This window comes from Rana temporaria, chromosome 2 (assembly GCF_905171775.1).
Source record: "Rana temporaria chromosome 2, aRanTem1.1, whole genome shotgun sequence".
NCBI classification, from domain to species: Eukaryota; Metazoa; Chordata; class Amphibia; order Anura; family Ranidae; genus Rana; species Rana temporaria.
The window spans coordinates 296,442,714-296,463,629 of NC_053490.1; the positions used below are offsets into that span (position 1 = coordinate 296,442,714).

The following is a 20,916-nucleotide window of genomic DNA, read 5'->3' on the forward strand; positions in this document are numbered from 1 at the left end:
GTTTGACATTATGACATGACATTATAGTCATTTTTATAGACTCTGCTTTTTACAATAAGATGAAATAATTGCAAAAACAGAAGGAAGTACAGGGGCTTCATATTATGTAACCCCTGTACACTTATGCAGAGATAAGAAATTAATGAGAATAGAACAAAAAAAATATCCTGTGGCAATCCCCACATATTGCTGATTTTAATGAAAATTACACAAACTAATCATTTTATTCTTACTATAATTTAATTGAGATCTAGTAAATGCAACACAGAATCCCGATTCAATCAAACATTGGTAAATTAGATTTTACATACAGTATGTCTTTAGTTATACTCTTTGCTATTAAAAAGATGTCTAAAGCTCACAGTGGACCGTAACTGTAAGTTATATTTGTTCAAAACATATATTTGTTCAAAACATAGATTAGCATACCAGGAGTAATAGCTAGAGAAACAATAATGGATGAGAAAACACAAAGCAAAAATGATTCTTCGAGCTCTGGAAAAGTTGAAAAGTGGAAAACTTGTTTAGTCTTGTAGTTATGAACACTAGCATAGTTTACCCAAGACCCCTGCTGTTTGAGCCAGAGTGATTTCAGTGGAAGTAGTAGCTTTGCTGGGTTTCCCCTATCCTAAAATTTAAAGTTTCTATTATAGTTTCCTTTTAAAATTCACTCCTTTAGGTCATTATGGTAAGAAGAAAATAAGCATACATGTAGCAGGTTGTTTTACAAACGGATCCTTAAAAGAAGGCTCTATAAAGCAAACCTATGGGTTTACTATGGGTTTACTTCTAGTAACTCAACAATACCCTTGTATAGCTTACTTGAAAGTGTATTTCCACTTTTGTTGAGAAAAAAAATAGGGTTGTCCCAACACCGATACTAGTATCGGTATCAGGACCGATACCGAGCATTTGCGCGAGCACTTGTACTCGCGCAAATGCTGCCGATGCCCTGTCTGATACTTGTCTATTGACAAGAGAGCGGGGGCGGACAGCAGGTGGAGAGTGGGCGGGGGGGGCGGAGAGCAGAGCGTGTAACAAGCAGCTGTAATAAGTTCTTACTGTCTTCTCTCATGTCGCGCTGTTACCGGTGGACCCTGCTCTCCTCTCCTCTCGTTGTATGCTTGTGACATCATCTGAGATTGACGAGAGGAGAGGAGAGGAGGGGCCTCCGGGGAATAGTGCAACATGATAGAGGATAGTAAGGACTTATTACAGATGTGAGCCACTTCCTGCGCTACTCTTCATTAAAGGAAACTAACAGGAAAGTGTGCCCTGCTGTGCCCAGTACCCTGTGCCCTGCCATGCCTAGTACCCTGATGTGCCCAGTACGCTGTGCCCTGCCATGCCCAGTACCCTGATGGGCCCAGTACCCTGTGCCCTGCTGTGCCCAGTACCATGATGTGCCCAGTACCCTGTGCCCTGCCATGCCCAGTACCCTGATGTGCCCAGTACCCTGTGCCCTGCCATGCCCAGTACCCTGATGTGCCCAGTACCCTGTGCCCTGCCATGCCTAGTACCCTGATGTGCCCAGTACCCTGTGCCCTGCCATGCCTACTACCCTGATGTGCCCAGTACCCTGTGCCCTGCCATGCCCAGTACCCTGATGTGCCCAGTGCCCTGCCGAGCCCAGTACCCTGATGTGCCCAGTACCCTGTGCCCTGCCATGCCTAGTACCCTGATGTGCCCAGTACCCTGTGCCCTGCCACACCTAGTACCCTGATGTACCCAGTACCCTGTGCCCTGCGCAGTACCCTGTGCCCTTCCATGCCTAGTACCCTGATGTGCCCTGCCCAGTACCCTGTGCCCTGCCATGCCTAGTACTCTGATGTGCCCAGTACCCTGTGCCCTGCCGTTCTCAGTACCCTGATGTGCCCAGTACCCTGTGCCCTGCCGTTCTCAGGACCCTGATGTGCCCAGTACCCTGTGCCCTGCCGTGCCCAGTACCCTGATGTGCCCAGTACCATGATGTGCTCCATACCCTGTGCCCAGTACCCTGATGTGCACCATACCCTGTGCCCAGTACCCTGATGTGCCCTGTGACCTGCCGTGCCCAAGTACCCTGATGTGCCCAGTACCTCACTGTGCCCTGATGTGCCCAGCACCCTGATGTGCCCGGTACCCTGTGCCCTGCTGTGCCCATTACACTGATGTGCACCATACCCTGTGCCCACTGACCACCAATGTAAGAGACATTCTTAAATTTGAAAACTTTTACATGACTTAAAAAAATGATCTGTAATCTCTATCAGCGAATACATAAAAAAAATATCGGTACTTGTACTCGGTCCTAAAAAAGTGGTATCGGGACAACCTTAAAAAAAACATTGCCCTCTGGGCAGTGGTAGCCGCTCATGCAGGGCATATGGGTGCTGGCCCCCCTAATCCATGAGCCCTGCCCCCTAATCTACACCTTACGCATGGATTTGAATAGGTTTTTTTCTTTTTTTGAAGAGCATTATTAGAGCCTAAGGCTCTAATTGGCTTAAACAAAGGGTGGGCTTGGGGCACAAAGGACTGTGCCCTGAGCCCACCCAGTTGTGTGATAATAGTGAATTAATATTCACTATTGTCTTCATGCTTCTCCTCCCGGCCAATCAGGAATTAGATCCTGAGACCCGATTGGCCAAGAAGAGAAGTTACTGGATTAGCCAGAGCAGAAGCAGGGAGGAAGAAGGGGAGATTTACTATTTTTTTTCAAGTAAGGGGAGTTACCGTCAACTAAAGCCTCCCATTTTGCCAAGATCTTCTGTATTACGGAAACAGTAACAATGACTGTGGCAGTTATTCTGTGGCCTGAACTTTCCCACGCTCCTTGTTTGTCTATTGGCCTATAAGGCCATACATCACACTTTGTGGCCAATAGGGAGATAAGGAGAGCAGGAAGGGCTGAATAATGTTCACTATGGCCATGTTTGCCATTTCTCTAATATAGCATCCCAGGTTTTCAGGGGAGTAGGACCCTATTGAAATAAGAGTGCATGCATAATAACGCTACCATCGGATTACTGTGTGTATATACTTTGAAGTGTAATTCCAAACCAATAATTTGACCCAATGCTACCTTCTAAGCAACAATCCTTAAATTAAATATCTGCATAGCTTGCAGTTTTCTGCACAATGTGTAGTGCGATAACAGAGGTAATTATTTCTTGGCAATCGTTGGAAGAAACTCCCAATTTTTTCAATGTAAGGCTGCATTCACACCTAAGCGACAGCCGCGTACGCGTGTAGCGGCAGATTTGCCGCGATTACAAATGTTTCTTTTTTTTTTTTTTTTTTTCTAAAGTATTCCCATTGCTGTCTATGGGAAAACGCGCCTGTCGCGTGAAAAAAAGGGTCCGGGACTTTTTTTCAGGCGACAGGCGTTGCGCGTCTATGAGATGTGAACCATCTCCATAGACGGCAATGGGAATTCTCACCTCTAGCGACAGAAGCGTCCCGCGTCGGGCGTTTTGTCGCTTAGGTGTGAATGGGGTCTTATATGCACAGTAAAAATTACACTTGTCAAAAAAAATTATAATTGATACCTTTTAGCAACAAAAATAGTAAAAAGGAAGACACCCTGCCTACTTGATCCAATGAAAATACATAAATTATTCTCTGAGAGTATAATTTACAGCTACATATAACCAGTAGTTGGTAATTTTAACAGCTGCATATTAGTAACATTTAAATAATGTTAACTCAATAGGAATTGCTAGATGAGATAATAATGGAATATCTGCTTTACAGAGTTTACAGGTCTATACCAGAGGTGTATTCAGGTTTTGTGCTGCCCTAGGCCTGACTAAACTCATGCACCCCCTAAGTGATTGAACACAATGGGAGCCAATCAGCGGGTCTGGCGAACTCAATGTCCCCTGGGCCCACCGATCGTTCGGGAGAGAAGCAGAACAACGGTCTGCCTATGTATCCAAGGCAGATCGCTGTTCTGTCAGTAGGGAAGGCATACCTCCCATTTTTTTGCGGTAGGAATGAGGGACACCTATTAGAAAAAGTATGTAGGCATAGGACACACACCCTGTCACGCCCCCTTAAAAAAAAAAAAAAAAAGGATGATTAATGAAACCCACAAGTGCTTTTTTTTCACTACTACTATTCCTTTATATTAAAAGAGATAAATATTATAAGGACATAAATGCACAAATAATAAAATCACAAACAGTGCTGATGGTGACAGTTCTAGTGTAGATGCCCAAAGCACCACGTCTACACTTCAATAAGGCATGAAGAAAATCAGTATGGTAGAAGCAAAGGGTCCAAAAAGAGTGTGGTCCAATTTAGGAAAGAACAGATAGTAAGCACCTTCCACCCGAACTCCTCAAGAGACACCACGTGGGACACAATAAGCCCCCTCTGGGGTACGCACTCACCAAAAAGTAAATAATACAGGGTGATGTATGTTTAACTCCAGACTGATAATGAACCTTCATGCAGGGTAATCAAACACGTCTGTGTGGGAACTCCCAATCAAACCAGGAAAAAAGACAAAAGAAATGCCATAGCATAATTCCGTTTTTTAATGGATAAAAAGTAGCCCACAGATGCAAAAACTCCTTCAAACATTAAACATACAGTGTATATAAATTAAAAGCGCATAATCACCAACTCTTCAATGATAGGAGAAGCGTCGCACTGGTCCTGGTTCAGTCTCATGGAGGCTAGCAACTTCCGGTTCCAGCCGAGGCCCTGGTGGAGCGCAAACGTCACTTCCTGAACGTCGTGAGAAGCCATGCCCTGACGCGTTTCGTCATAGGACTTCGACAGAGGGCGTGGCCTCACGACGCTATCCACCAATCTTAAATATGCAGGCTTCTCAAAGACGCTCCAATCGCCGCAGAGAGGCGGGCGGGTAAAGGCACTTATCCCGCCCACCCGCTCGTAAACAACGGCGTATAGGGACGGATGGGAGATAGCCCCATACATCATACGTCCCATACTGACACATACCACGGCCGCACACGACGGCAACACGCAAAATGTCAGGGGACGTACGGACATAGAAATGCAGCTAAACATAACGGTGAGCTGCAAAATCATTGCGAACACCACAATGTGACTCAGGAACATTACAATAATGACAAAAGTAAAAGACCTAATAACATGTAGCCACATACAATATAATATAAAAACTATATAACTTCATCATAAAATTAATTGAATAAAAATTCATTACGTATGCATATCAGATACACATCACATCTATATATATATACTTAAAAAATATGCATTAATAAAGAATAAAATATGCATTAGCAGAAACAATTTACAAGATATGGGTAACTCAATAATAAACAGTAGTCCCATTACAGCTATATTTGACATATTGCGAAATGATAAATAAACCACAGCTCTTTATTTATCATTTCGCAATATGTCAAATATAGCTGTAATGGGACTACTGTTTATTATTGAGTTGGTAGACAAAAAAAATAAAGTTAATAAGCGGGGTTTGGGGGGCCAAACACTCACACTCACTCACAGAGTCAATCTGAGAATCACTAGATGAGTAAAACAGTTCAGAACTCAGGCTGGGTTCACATTTAAAAAAAAAACATAATTAACCTGGGGGGGGGGGGGGGCTAGCTTGGGCTTGCTGCTATTTTCACCGAACAGTAAATTGATCCTGCTTGATTTCTTCAAATACATGATATACATCCCTCGCTCAGCCTCCCGTCTGATCAATTTGTACCTGCTAAGTTCTGAGTGCTGGCTGCCTGAAGTTTGTTTTCCTCCATGGTCCACCATCGTTCTCATCTGTCCTCTCTCTCTCGCTCCTCCTCCTCTCCTCCCATCCCGACCAGAGCAGATGCTATGAATGATGCAGACGCCATTTTTTTTCTGTAATTTTGAAAGTGTAAATGATGGAAATAAAATCTAACTTTTTTCGACATATTATAAGAATGTCTAATGTGTAATTTGATGCCTTTTGGAGATTTTTCTTTTGGCTTCCTTATGCACATTAATACAAATTTTTACCTGGGGTGCCCAAATTTATGATCCCCACTGTATATAAATGCATATTTTCTTGTTGGTTGGTTTTAACGGTAGAACAAATACCTATGTTGCATTATGCTTGGTGTGATATGACATACTTGGATATTTGTACCAATTGTTTAATTGTATGTACAGTATATGCCTTTATTGCTAAACAATTTTTGTTATGTGGTGTGCTTACTTTATAAATGTAGAATTATATAAAGTTTATAGCCTAACTCCAGGGTTCATTTTATTTGAAATAGTTAATTTGGGCTATTTTGGTCCAATACATGTTCCCTGTGTGAGCATTGTATAAACTGTATGTAGCCTCAGCTACATACAGTATACGGCACTATGTTCCGGAAGCTATAGAAAGGACTTTCCATCCCATTCCAGGAACAAAATCAAGTCAGGCTGAGTACTGCGTATCTATTCAGCACCCTACAGTATATTGTATGTAGCTGAAGCCAGATACAGATTACATGTATTATGTATTAGTGAAGGAAAAAGTTTGAATTTTATAGAAAAAATTGCAGTTCACAAAATGGTGGCTGATGTGCCAAGCAAATCTATTCCTAAAATCATTTTGAAAATCTGGTTTACTATTGTATATATCAGTCAAAAATCTAGTCATATAACAGTGATATAAAAAAAGTGCTACCAATCACAATGCTATTCAATATCTCTGCTCCATGACCAATCGTGTTGCCATTGCACTTGCGCTCATAACCCCACTTGACACCATTGCACCAGCTCATACTCCCACACTTACTGCAAATGCACTAAAATTACCCCATCACTGCACCAACTCTCACTTCTGTGTTCATCTTTTTCAATAAACAGGGGGTTGCTTTTTGCTTTTTATAGTGTTAAAAGTGGTATGCAAAAATTGGTAGCAATCCTTGTAACTAATATTGCAAGCATTAGTGCCAACTACGTCAACGTAGTAAAGGTAACAATTATAGGTTTACAATGGTCAGACCAAAGAAATACAGTGTTTCCGGATTCTTTCCTTCCTTATTTGACTTTTTCCTTCTGATTTTTCTTCTTGACTTTTACGCTTGAGAAAGTAAAATTAACATAGAGCATCTTTAGTTTAATTCTCAGATGGGCATAGTATATCTGACTACACTGTTTCCTAGAAATAGTACACATGTTTTTTCACATGTGATTGTTCATGTTAATAATGCAAAATGCAGAAAACCTTTCTGGTTTTCTAGTCACCAGATAGCTTTTCTTGCCTGAGGCAAAATCATGGATACTTAATGCCAGGGTTATGTGTGCAAAGAATAGTATAAAATAACAAATATAGTGGCTTGTGTACTGTGCACGTGGGGTGACCTAGTTATTGGTTAGTTGACTTTATATCTGCAACTTATATAAAGTGTACAAATGGCCTATAAATAGTAATCTTGGTGGCACTCCTGTTTTAAAATTATTACTCCATGCCACCTATGGAGACATTTTCAGGTCATTTAGGAATCAATAAGAAAAAAAAATGACTAGTTCTGCATCTCTGCTCACTGTTCAATTTAAAGGCTTAAAAAATAACAAACTTTTTTGTCATCTATAAGAATTTTTAGTGTTGGTCAACTTTTGAAGCAATTTCATAATTGCAGATTTTTAACCGTGTTTTTTTTTTTTCTTTGGTGGATATACCTGCTATAAGTGAAAACATTTTAGAGTACACTTGCAATGGTGATAAAATGAAAATGTTAAGAACACTTTCACACTGATGTGGTGCAGCTTTCCTGCAGTGTGGGTGCAGCCCAGTGTACCTACGTTTTTTTTGCAAGTTATCTGCACTTTGCCATCAGGCAATTTTGGTGCATTCTCTAAAAGGGCCTGCATTAGAAAACACACAAAACCTGCCCATTTTTGTCTGTGACAAAGCACAGGTAACCTGCACAAAAATCACATGTACTGTAGACTGCGCTGCATCCGCACTGCATAGAAACCACACTGCATCAGTGAGAGAGTCCCAATGCACGTTGCCGCGATGCATTGTAATGCATCTGGTCTATATACATTGCAGTGCTGTAGATTGTTCAGTGTACACTGGAATGCAGTGCACCAACACACACATGTTGTGCATTGTGGTGCATTTTACAAAAACTAGGGTCATGCTGATTTTTTCATCCATTGGGACACTTTGACAGCCTTTTCATAATAAATGGGATGCCCTAATGTAGCACATGGTAACACATGCCAAACTGCACATGCATTAATGCACCACAATAGATCTGTTTACTGTGAATGGGCCTTTAAAGGTTTAAAACACATAAGTGACTGTTCTTCCCTGCTGTTTAGTAGTTGTTGCAGTGCAAGGAGTTACATTTAACTGGAACTTTCTTAGCATTGTGCTGAATTGTTCTGGTTCCAGTTTGTAAATACATTTGATATTTAGAACTTCTAACCACTCTTGAAGAACAAAATGTTGCCCAGCATTATAGCACAGCCCCCCCCTATTGGTTTGAAATATGAATTAATACTTCATCTGTATGAAGCTTATATGTTCTCCTTGTGTGTGTTTGGGTTTTCACTGAGTACGCCAGTTTCTTAATGCAATTGAAAATTTACGGGAAGCTTAAAAAGTTGCTGCCTAAACTGACAGCATAATACATTTTTAGTAACTGTGCTGAAGGCATTAGATTGCAAGTTCCATAGGGACAGGGATAACGTGAATGGTAAACATATATTTCATACTTCATAAAATGTGTAATGTACTGTATACTATGTAATATATAACTAGTAGAATCAATAAACGTGAACAGGTGTTCAAACTGATAAAAACAGCGCTAATATGTGGATAATCATCCAAATAAATAAATAAAGTGGTGAAAACCTGAATGGTACTGATGGTGTGGAGGGTGATCTATAGCTGGTATAAGTGCACCTGGCACCAGATATTGCACCAATATTGTGGATGAGTCCCAAACACTTAATGGGATGTGTGCTTACCACAAAACCAAACCTTCAGATCAAACTGGTACTGTAAGGGTTAACACTCGAGCAGGGTCATATGTGGAGACAAAAGAAACAGCATAATCATGGTATAATATTGTCTACACAACAGCCCATTTGCCAGGTTAAATGACAAGTCCCCAGTGTGTGCCCGTACAGTGATTGTGAATGATAAAAGCCAATAAAAACGAGTTCACCGCTTCTCACTGGCGTCCTCCCGTCCACAGGGGCCGCGCTGGTGCTGCGGATGCGATGGTAAGCAGTGTCCTGGATATGATTGGATGGCCGTGGAACGCAGTGGAACGCACGTAGACTTCCTGTGTAGCGCTGTGTAGCCACGCCCTGGCGCGTTTCGTCACTTCCGACTTCAACTGAGGGCGTGGCTACGTGGCGCCGTCATTATCCCTTTATACCCATGTAGCTGTCGGCTATTGGATGAGTCATCCCTGCCTGTTGGATCTGATTGGTGCTACTCGATCCGGATATCAGGGAGGACATCAGCCGAGCTACTAATGGGTTCAAAAGAGTATATATCGAGGGAGTCTAAAATTATAAACTTTAATATGATCAATGTAATCAAGTATAACCGTATAGGGTAAAAAGAGATCAATAACCTCATTATTAAAAAACGTACCATTCACTATTTTAATTTTAATAAAGCAGTATAGTGAAATAGTACCGTGGGTTAGTTCTTTTTTCTAAAAACGAGCAAAATTGGAAAAAGTCAGCAAAGAAACTGACCCGGAGCAAGTAGTGAGTGATAAAATTAAATTGCTAAATGGTTAATCCAGCAATTCAATGTAAAGGTAAGGTTGTTATTTCCTATATTATGGAACAACGAAGCAAGGCACATAGGGTTGGCGATATCCAATCACTAAGAGTGGGCGTGTCTAACAGCCCAAATTTTACATCACGGGAATAGTACTGGCAAACAGCATAGAGCCCACCAGCGATATTTTCACTGGTGGACAATATCTGCAAGTGCCAGCGCAAGCAGGTCATAGGGCATCAAATCAGTGCTATAGTAACATTTGATGACACACGGGAATGTGCATCAAGGATTGGAAACAAACTTATGTACACTTAAGTTTGTTTCCAATCCTTGATGCACATTCCCGTGTGTCATCAAATGTTACTATAGCACTGATTTGATGCCCTATGACCTGCTTGCGCTGGCACTTGCAGATATTGTCCACCAGTGAAAATATCGCTGGTGGGCTCTATGCTGTTTGCCAGTACTATTCCCATGATGTAAAATTTGGGCTGTTAGACACGCCCACTCTTAGTGATTGGATATCGCCAACCCTATGTGCCTTGCTTCGTTGTTCCATAATATAGGAAATAACAACCTTACCTTTACATTGAATTGCTGGATTAACCATTTAGCAATTTAATTTTATCACTCACTACTTGCTCCGGGTCAGTTTCTTTGCTGACTTTTTCCAATTTTGCTCGTTTTTAGAAAAAAGAACTAACCCACGGTACTATTTCACTATACTGCTTTATTAAAATTAAAATAGTGAATGGTACGTTTTTTAATAATGAGGTTATTGATCTCTTTTTACCCTATACGGTTATACTTGATTACATTGATCATATTAAAGTTTATAATTTTAGACTCCCTCGATATATACTCTTTTGAACCCATTAGTAGCTCGGCTGAAGTCCTCCCTGATATCCGGATCGAGTAGCACCAATCAGATCCAACAGGCAGGGATGACTCATCCAATAGCCGACAGCTACATGGGTATAAAGGGATATTGACGGCGCCACGTAGCCACGCCCTCAGTTGAAGTCGGAAGTGACGAAACGCGTCAGGGCGTGGCTACACAGCGCTACACAGGAAGTCTACGTGCGTTCCACGGCCATCCAATCGTATCCAGGACACTGCTTACCATCGCATCCGCAGCACCAGCGCGGCCCCTGTGGACGGGAGGACGCCAGTGAGAAGCGGTGAACTCGTTTTTATTGGCTTTTATCATTCACAATCACTGTACGGGCACACACTGGGGACTTGTCATTTAACCTGGCAAATGGGCTGTTGTGTAGACAATATTATACCATGATTATGCTGTTTCTTTTGTCTCCACATATGACCCTGCTCGAGTGTTAACCCTTACAGTACCAGTTTGATCTGAAGGTTTGGTTTTGTGGTAAGCACACATCCCATTAAGTGTTTGGGACTCATCCACAATATTGGTGCAATATCTGGTGCCAGGTGCACTTATACCAGCTATAGATCACCCTCCACACCATCAGTACCATTCAGGTTTTCACCACTTTATTTATTTATTTGGATGATTATCCACATATTAGCGCTGTTTTTATCAGTTTGAACACCTGTTCACGTTTATTGATTCTACTAGTTATATACTTGGAAAAGGTTTTTACCTTTTTAAAAAATAGCTGCTCACATAGTTTATGTCATCTGTCACCACTGGCATAACTTTTTCACAGCATACTTTGCTTTTACTATCTACATCTGTTTGTCTCCACCTCTAACACACTCGGGTTGAGTTACTTAGTCCTTTGGCGCCAGAAGTGCAACTTTAGGCCGTTTCGTTTGCACCTTTCTATATACTATGTAATATGTCAATGCTTTATATAAATGTCAAATTAAGTGGCTAATTTACCAGCTATTATTGGCATTATCACCAATACAAGATTTGCAAGTACTACTCTTTTACCCTTTCCTCCATCAGTTATGAAGATATGAAAGAGTAGAATTCTTAGCATTTATAGTTATGTGGCCAGCCAGCACAGGTTTGCTTTTTACTGATGCCCGTAGAAGTTATGTAGATCCTTTATGACCAAATGCAAATTTGTTTAGTGGGAGGACCAATTAACTACAAACATAAATCAAATTTCCCAACTCTGAGTTTTGGCGGCTTGTAAAAGGAACTTTATTTATAATCTGCGAAAAACATACAATTAAAGTAGGTTTGAAAGTGGGGGCCTACTGAGAGATTTCAAAAGTGGATGCAGAAATTACTAAATTGAGTGTTTTCTTGAAAATACCTGGAAATATTTAAGTTTGTTGCTCAAGTCATTTCAAGTTCAGTGCCTAGTCAGCTGACCGTTATTGGCAACCAGGCAATCCTGGGATGATGAAAAAGAATAGGTTTATTTAAGCTTCGACTTTTATAGCTGGGAGAAATTCAATGATGGGAACACAGGTGCAATGTCAATATTAAGCGTTCATAAAGAAGATGCCTTTATCAGATTAGTAGAACATGTTGCTGAGTAACTAGGTGCAGCCCACTGTGGGTGTTTGTGACATTTGTATCCCAAGTTCTACCACCTTCATTTAAATCAGGTGAAATCTACATACAGACGAGCGGTAATCACTATGATTATAACATCATTAGTGTACACAAGCAGTGGAACACAGCTTGCCACAACTCGCAGCAGTGAAGTGTAGCCAATAGATTTTACTCCAAGCATCATGCACCTGTTGAATTTTTTGTATGCATTTCAAAGCTCACCGTGATAACAGAGATAAAACAGTCATATTTTTCAATTACACCACTGTTTATTTTGCTGCTTTTATTAAATATATTTGCTTATCAGTAATGCAGGATTTCAGAGCACTATATATTTTTAGACTAATTCTTAAAAAAGAAGCATGCTATCATAATTTAGGATTTAAATATATACAACTCCTAATGATCAAGCATCTGGAGTATTAAGGCTTCTTAACATAGGCACTTAGGGCTAGCTGTGCTATCATTGTTAGTCATCAATTTTCTTTCTCCAATTCTAAATGCCCTGGAGGAGTTGAGAAAAAACGTGAATTTTATAATGGTTTGTGCTAATTTACTCTCTTTATCTTTTTTCTTTTGAGAGACGAAGCATGTTCGTCTGATACACAGTATGAATCCCAACACCCCACTCTTGTTTGTTTACTTTACAGAAATCTCACATCTCGACCTTTGAGAAGATGTGGGCGTTCATGAGCAGCAAGCCATCATCGCTCGTTAAGAGTAACGAGGAAGGCATCCAGCGAGTTCTCTCATCTGACTACGCTCTGCTAATGGAATCAACAGCTATTGAATATATAACTCAGAGGAATTGCAATCTGACTCAGATTGGAGGACTCATAGATTCAAAGGGTTATGGAATTGGGACACCCATGGGTAAGATGCTTCTATGAGGTCTGGGGAAACACTTATAACATATCAAAACAAAGCAGAATAATTATTTTCTTAATTTATGTTAGTCTAGAATTTCAAAGGTAAGCAGCAGACATATATGTCACGAATTGTAATGTTTCTCGGTATCATATTTTAACCATAGAATAGTAAAATATTTTATATATATATATATATATATATATATATATATATATATATATATATATATATATATATATACTGTATATATGGCATTATAACATACAAAGGTTTACTACAGTATGTGCCATAAAATATGAACATCTTTTATTATTTATAAAATGCTGTAAGGCGTATTCAGTAGAGAAGTGCATGTAAGTCCTCGTACACACGACCAGTTTCCTTGGCAGAATCCATCAAGAAATTTGGTGGGAGAGTTTTTTTGCCGAGGAAACTGGTCGTGTGTACATTTTTTATCGAGGAAACTGTCGAGGAACTCGTCGATCCAAAAAGAGAACATGTTCTCTTTTTCCTCGACGGGAATGGAGAAAATTGGCTCGTCGAGTTCCTCGACAAGCCTAACAAGAACTCGACGAGGAAAACGATGTGTTTTGCCCGCCGAGTTCCTCAGTCGTGTGTACGAGGCCTAAGGATAAGGATGGAAATATTTGATTGTCATTCCACAAAACATGTTATACATGAATGAAATGAAATAAGGCACATAAATACTGGGAACACCCTAATCACTACATGCAGTGCCGATTCCCCCTGCTGCCCAGGTTTTCCCCTGTGTTGGTCCACTGCCCTGCAGTGCTGCAGGCTTCCCTCCTCTCCACCGAATGCTGCGGGGGATGTTTCAGGATGGAGAGTGGGGGAAGGGGCTAGTAAATATGTCATTTACCAGCCCTTTCCTTTTCTAAATAATCACAGTGAACACACTTACTCACTGCGTTCATTCATAACTGAAGCATAGCAAACTGTATTTACTATGCTTCCATTTGTGAATGAACAGGAATCAGATCAGCACAGAGCACTTCCCATTCATTCACTGCCCCGTGCAACTGAGGCTTCAGAGAAAGGCATGTGTGTTTGAGCTTTAGGGTGCACACACTAATGCTATAGGCTGCGCACACCTTTGTCCTCACCCTAATGGTGTTAGCCATCATGCAGCACAACAATCTTTGACCTGATAAGAGGGGAACAAACAGTCCTTAACCACTTAATGACCGCCGCACAACGATATACGTCGGCAGAATGGCACGGCTGGGCAGATGGACGTACCGGCACGTCCTTACATCTACCCAGCCGTGGGTCGCGCGCCCGCGACCCGGTCCGAAGCTCCGGGACAGCGAGACCCGCGGACCCGATCGCCGCTAGGGTCCCGCGATCGGTCCCTGGAACTGAAGAACGGGGAGAGCCGCATGTAAACACGGCTTCCCCTTGCTTCACTGTGGCGGCTGCATTGATCGTGTCATCCCCTTTATAGGGAGACACAATCGATGACATCACTCCTAAAGCCACACCCCCCTACAGTTGTAAACACACACTAGGTGAAACATAACCCCTTCAGCGCCCCCTGTGGTTAACTCCCAAACTGCAACTGTAATTTCCACAATAAAGAATGCATTTTAAATGCATTTTTTTGCTGTGAAAATGACAATGGTCCCAAAAATGTGTCAAAATTGTGCGAAGTGTCCACCATAATGTTGCAGTCATGAAAAAAATCAATGATCGCCGCCATTAGTAGTAAAAAAAAAATGTATAAAAATGCAATAAAACTATCCCCTATTTTGTAAACACTATAAATTTTGCGCAAACCAATTGATAAACGCTTATTGAATTAAGAATACGTATCGGCCTAAACTGAGGAAAACATTTTTTTATAGATTTTTGGGGGATATTTATTATAGCAAAAAGTAAAAAATATTGCATTTTTTTCAAAATTGCCGCTCTATTTTTGTTTATAGCACAAAAAATAAAAACCGCAGAGGTGATCAAATACCACAAAAAGAAAGCTCTATTTGTGGGAAAAAAAGGACGCCAATTTTGTTTGGGAGCCACGTAGCACGACCGCGCAATTGTCAGTTAAAGTGACGCAGTCCCGAATCGCAAAAAGGGGCCTGGTCCTTTACCTGCATTTTGGTCCGGGGCTTAAGTGGTTAAGCAGGATGGGGATTTAATTCCTGGAGAAACAGATCACTAACTTTTTAAAGCAGGCAGACCCTACATATATTAAAGTGATTGTAAAGGTAGAAGGTTTTTTATCTTATTGCATTCTATGCATTAGGAGATAAAAATCCATCTGTGTGCAGCAGCCCCCCTCAGCCCCCCTAATACTTACCTGAGGTCCCTCTAGATCCAGTGTGGTTACAGGAGTGTCTCAGCTGCCCAGGACTCCCCTCCTCATTGGCTGAGACAGCAATGTGACACCATTGACTCCTGCTGCTGTCAATCAAAGTCACTCAGCCAAGAGAAAGGGAAGAAGAGGGACCCGAGAAGAGAAGGATATGACTACAAACATTAAACCTATTTTTCCAAAAACGTTTAGATGGGCATCTTAGCAAACACAATATACATGGATATGGGATATAGTAGACATATATTCACACACACACTAACACCCTAACACATAATACACTGGATGGACTAGTGTATTTATTCAACCTTACCAACTATGTATCCATTGCCATATACCATGTGATTTTATGTTTTAACCAACTGTGAAAAGCAAAATGCAAGTCAAGAGTCTCTTTTTGTTTCCGATACTGGTCTGCAGACATGTGTTATCCTTACTGTAGCTAAACTTTTGTAGCCAGAATTTTTCAGTTTCTTGCATTAGGTTCCTATTTACACTGGTCACATCAGGTAGGGTATGTTGCATGTTAAACATGCATCCCATTAAGGTAGACAATTATTTTTTTATTTGGTTGCCTATGCACCAGAACAGACCTAAAATTGTACCTGCTGCATTTATTGCCTTGCAACACACTGCAAATCAAGGTAGTGTGTTACAAAGTGTTGTGGTGGGTTCACTGCATTGCAGTTGCCTTGGGGTGCCATTTGAATAAAATGTCTGTGTGTTATGGTATGCATATACTACTGCAGGACAATTGTGTAAACAGGTCCTTCTGTTTCCTCATAGATTACATAAACACAGTCAATAAATCACCATCCATGGCTCCTGACACTAAATATGGCAAATTAAACTAGTATTTAGTGTAGTCATCTTTTTTTGTTGTGCTCATTTCTTGTCTGCAAATACAGTGCAGATGCAGTAAAGCTCACCAAAAACAAAGCAGTGCTAAACTGGCCTTGGCCTCCGATTACAGCTTTCAAAGCCTATTGAAATAAAAGGCAAAATCATGTAGTTGTGATATCCTTGAATTCATTAAGAAAAAACTAATTTGTATTAAAAGTTTGATTATCCTTTAAAGTAGAATTTTGTGTTCTACGTTATTTTTTAGATCTGTATGCCAATGTGATAAGTGTATAGCAATGAATCTCCTTAAAGGTGATAAGATTTTTGGATTTTTTAAAAAAAGGTAGATTATAGATACAGTATATAGACACTGAAAAACTGTGGTTAGGATCTATGTACTCCTTGTGACCATTATACCTTCACCATAATGGGCTAAATATACTTCAGTAATGGTCCTGTTTTGTCAGCTCAATACCCACATTGTGATTGTTCTCTCTTTAGGATCTCCATATCGAGACAGGATCAGCATTGCCATTCTTCAACTGCAGGAGGCTGATGAAATTCATAAGATGAAAGAAAGGTGGTGGAGAGCCGGAGGTTGCCCAGAGGAAAAAAATAAGGAGGCCAGTGCCCTAGGCATCCAAAACATGGGAGGCATTTTCATTGTGTTAGCAGCAGGACTTATCCTTTCTGTCGTTGTGGCAGTGGCAGAATTTATATACAAACTAAGGAAAACTGCTGAACGAGAGCAGGTTTGTTTCCTTTATCTGTCCACCTTATACACACATTACGCCATTATGATGAACAATACATATACTACAAAATGTACTGTACAGTATATATATATATATATATATATATATATATATATATATATATATATATATATATATATATATATATATATATATATATATATATAAAGTTAATACATATACTCAAAATGTTAAAGCAGCCTTGCTTGGCTTCTATAACCATATGAGTAGCTAAAGGCAGGCTTCTCTGCTAGTTTCGCCTTTTGCAGTTACTAGGTATATATTTGCAACAACAAGGCAAATTGACATGCAATGATTGATAATACAAAAAAGATTATTAACAAATAACTCTGTTGGATGGTGCTTACTGAATTCATCTGCATGCAGTTTGCAATTAATGTCTAAAGTGGAAGTAAAGTCTAACTATAACTATTCTTAAAAATTGTCCTTCCCCTCTTCTCCTACTTATGCTAACTGGTGTAAAAAACAAATGTGTGTACTTACCTATTTTTAAAATTAATATTATCCAGTCACATGATTCTGCAGCTCTGGCTCCGCTTTGCTAGGGAGAACTCAGCAATGGCTGTGAATACCTAGAGCCATGGCATCACCCATTGGCACTCATGTCCCTCCCTCCTTCCCTGCAGCAGCAGATCACTGACACAGGGGAGCCAGAGTTTCAGGATCACATGACTAGAACCAAGCAGATTAGAAATAGATATATACACAGATCTTTTTATATACAGGGTAGGCAGGAAAGGAAAAGGGAGGGGGTAGGGAACATTTTTAAGAATTGTTTCTTCCACTGTAACTATGAGGCCCCGTACACACGGCCGAGGAACTCGACGTGCCAAACACATCGAGTTCCTCGGCCAGTTCAGCCCTGAAGCCGCCGAGGAGCTCGGCGGGCCGAGAGCTCCCATAGAACAACGAGGAAATAGAGAACATGTTCTCTATTTCCTCGCTGAGGTCCTCGTCGGCTTCCTCGGCGAAATTGTACACACGGCCGGGTTTCTCGGCAGAATTCAGCCAGAAACTCGGTCGGAAGCTGAATTCTGCCGAGGAAACTGGTCGTGTGTACGGGGCCTGAAACAATTCTAGCACACAACCTGTCTTTTTTCTCTTGCTTAGTATCAGATGGGATCTACCGCTATTATTATAAGTATGTCGATTTTGAAAATCCTTTCAACAGGAGAGTCTTCTCTTGTGGTTGGTGAACACACTAGTGCTCAGTTCTGAGAACGTCTGGGTCCATGCATAGAGTCTTGGCAACAGAAACACAGTCAGGCTTTCTGAATTTTCATCTGTAGAAGCAGATAAGGCATCAGACATCCATTGAAATCCTATAAGAAGGACCACACCGGTATACTGATCATTCCATGGTCCCTATTACACAGCAAGCATTTCAATCCTTTTGTGATAAAAAAAAAAAAAGGTGAAGCTAAAGAAACAAAACTAAAATACATGCATACATGCTAAATAATAAGCATAATTTATCCGCAACAACTATAAGCAAAAGGTATTTTCATGTCATGACTTCCCACACAAATCCAAAAACAAGGAGCATATTTCTTATGTCTATCCCTGCCCTTTTGATTACTAAGGCTCATCCAATATCTTTTAGCTGGCAAATGCCACAACTTCAGTAAGCAGTAGAGGCTTTGGCATTGGGAAGTTAAATAAGCATTATTTTCACTGGGCACTTCTTTAAATACATATGCCTACCATTATATCACCACACCATTTGTATAAAGCAAGTGTTCTCATTGCATATGGACCCTTTTAGCTAATTGTATTCTATATCTTTTTTTTAGCGCTCTTTCTGCAGTACAATGGCAGATGAGATCCGACTATCCCTTACCTGCCAGCGGCGTGTCAAACACAAGCAACAGCCTCCTGTCATGGTCAAGAGTGACGCAGTAATTAATATGCACACTTTCAACGATAGGAGACTTCCAGGAAAGGATAACATGACCTGTAATACTGGTTTAACACCAGTGTTCCCATAAATAAATAAAAAATGAATGTGTGCACAAAGTCCAGAAATCACCCCCTAAACAACTGCTCATGCCCTTCAGCCATTTTGACTTACAAAGAGGTCCAGGGCATCAAACCAAACTTATGTTCTACAGCCAGAAGTCTCTTGTTTACAAACACAACTTAGAGGGAAATGCCAAGTTAATTTGTCTTCAGTGGACTTTGAAATGCCACAAAGACTTTGTGGTACATTTGAGCATGGCAATAACAGAAGAAAAACAAAACAAAAACAATTGTTTCTCTCCTTTCTACTTGGTCCATGGAAGAATTAACTTTGGAGGAGAAAGGAGGATAATTTCTGTCTTGTTGTACACAGCACACCTGACATCCATGCATTCTGCCAAACTGCTCAGTGGAATTCATACTTCAGTGCTGTGCCTATGGGGAGTTTGCAACAGGCGCAGACTTTATGATATGTCTGAATCAGACAGCTAATGGGTCCTTTTACTGTGGCTGAATCATGAAGATTACTGCTTCAGAACTGATGCCAATGTACAAGATACAGCAGAGGAAAGGAAACTAATAACATCACTAGTGACCTGTGTTTCCTTCCTTTGCACAAGATACTTAGCACGAACCTTTAAACTGAAAAGGAAATCTTATTTCACAGCAATGCCATTCTGTAAACACCTAAATTAACCATATGTCTTTTTTTCAGTTCAGTGAGTCTTTACAAGTTATCACCTTTCTCAATTTTTTCAAGTATTTCACTGAACCAAGCTGCCAACCCAGAAAACAACGTAACCAAAGAGGGTAACATATGTTATACACCAACAGTAGTCAAAAGTTATTACCTAGGGTAGTAAATAATAGCAAAAATATTCATTTTGCCCTGTGTGTCAACTACAATGTTTCAGATAGAAGTTGTGGAGCTATGGTATTATGTGATTTGGGATTTCTGTACACTGAGATGGTGAAGTGCAGTTATGCGGCTGTCATAAATTTGTGCCCATGATGTCATATTCATGTCAGAACATTTATAAAGACAAATACAATGTAGTTTTGGGAAAATGTACCCATCTTGGTGCAGCTTTTTTCCTTTTTTTGATTAATACGCAACATTGCACCAAATGCTATCACTTGTGTACAATAATGTATTTTAATATAAATGTATACAGTTTATTTTTTGGTCATAAAACTAAACCTTGCTTCAAATAAAATGAGTTTTGCCATCAAGCAAGCTTGTGATGAGGGAACTCATACAGATTAAATCCTGTACAAACAATATAAGGTGCCAACTTGCAATTGTGTAGAAAACAAACAATGTGTGGATCCAACAAAAGTCTGTAAAATGTAGCCATGGATATGTTGGTGTTTGTCAAAAATGGCAAACACGATTGACATATACTGAGAAAGACAGAATGTCTGTCTTTACTATGTGAAATTGTAAATTTTGATTATAACATTGTTTTTTAAATTGTGTTTTAAATTCTTGGTCCATGTGTTGTATTGCAAACCAACTATTATTCATGATCCCTCAATCTACTATAAAAAAAAATTGAAATATTCTTAAAAGCAATCTATGATAAGATCTAGTACCTGCATTATGTGCAGTAAGTTGAAAATCAAAGCGGGCTTCACCTTTGAGAGTTTATGATGCTTCTAGGACAAACTTGTAAGTGGAGTATTGGTGGTTTTACTTTTGCAAATAATACTAGATAATTTTTTTATCTTCAGAGAACATGAGACATCTACTCATCATTAAATGCACAGCGCTAGGAACTGCTGCAGACACATCTCAGATTAAGCTATATGGATGATCCGCAGGTGTGAGTTGTAAATAGATTTTCCAACATCTTGGAAAATCTCTTTTTGGGATGATTGTATCAAACGCCTGCTTTATGTGTATGGTAACCTTATATGGCCA

At 40.2% G+C, this 20,916-nt stretch overlaps 1 protein-coding gene across 1 annotated transcript in view; it reads left to right on the forward strand.

Annotated features, from left to right (window-relative positions):
- GRIK3 (glutamate ionotropic receptor kainate type subunit 3) overlaps positions 1 to 20,223 on the forward strand; it is a 710,309-nt gene extending 690,086 nt beyond the window's left edge. Inside the window, exons 14-16 of the mRNA XM_040337236.1 lie at positions 12,860 to 13,082; positions 16,759 to 17,009; positions 18,827 to 20,223. Of these exons, the coding sequence (XP_040193170.1) occupies positions 12,860 to 13,082; positions 16,759 to 17,009; positions 18,827 to 19,021 (669 nt within the window). The 3' untranslated portion in view covers positions 19,022 to 20,223. The remainder of the gene's footprint in view (positions 1 to 12,859; positions 13,083 to 16,758; positions 17,010 to 18,826) is intronic.
- Positions 20,224 to 20,916: the final 693 nt, after the last annotated feature.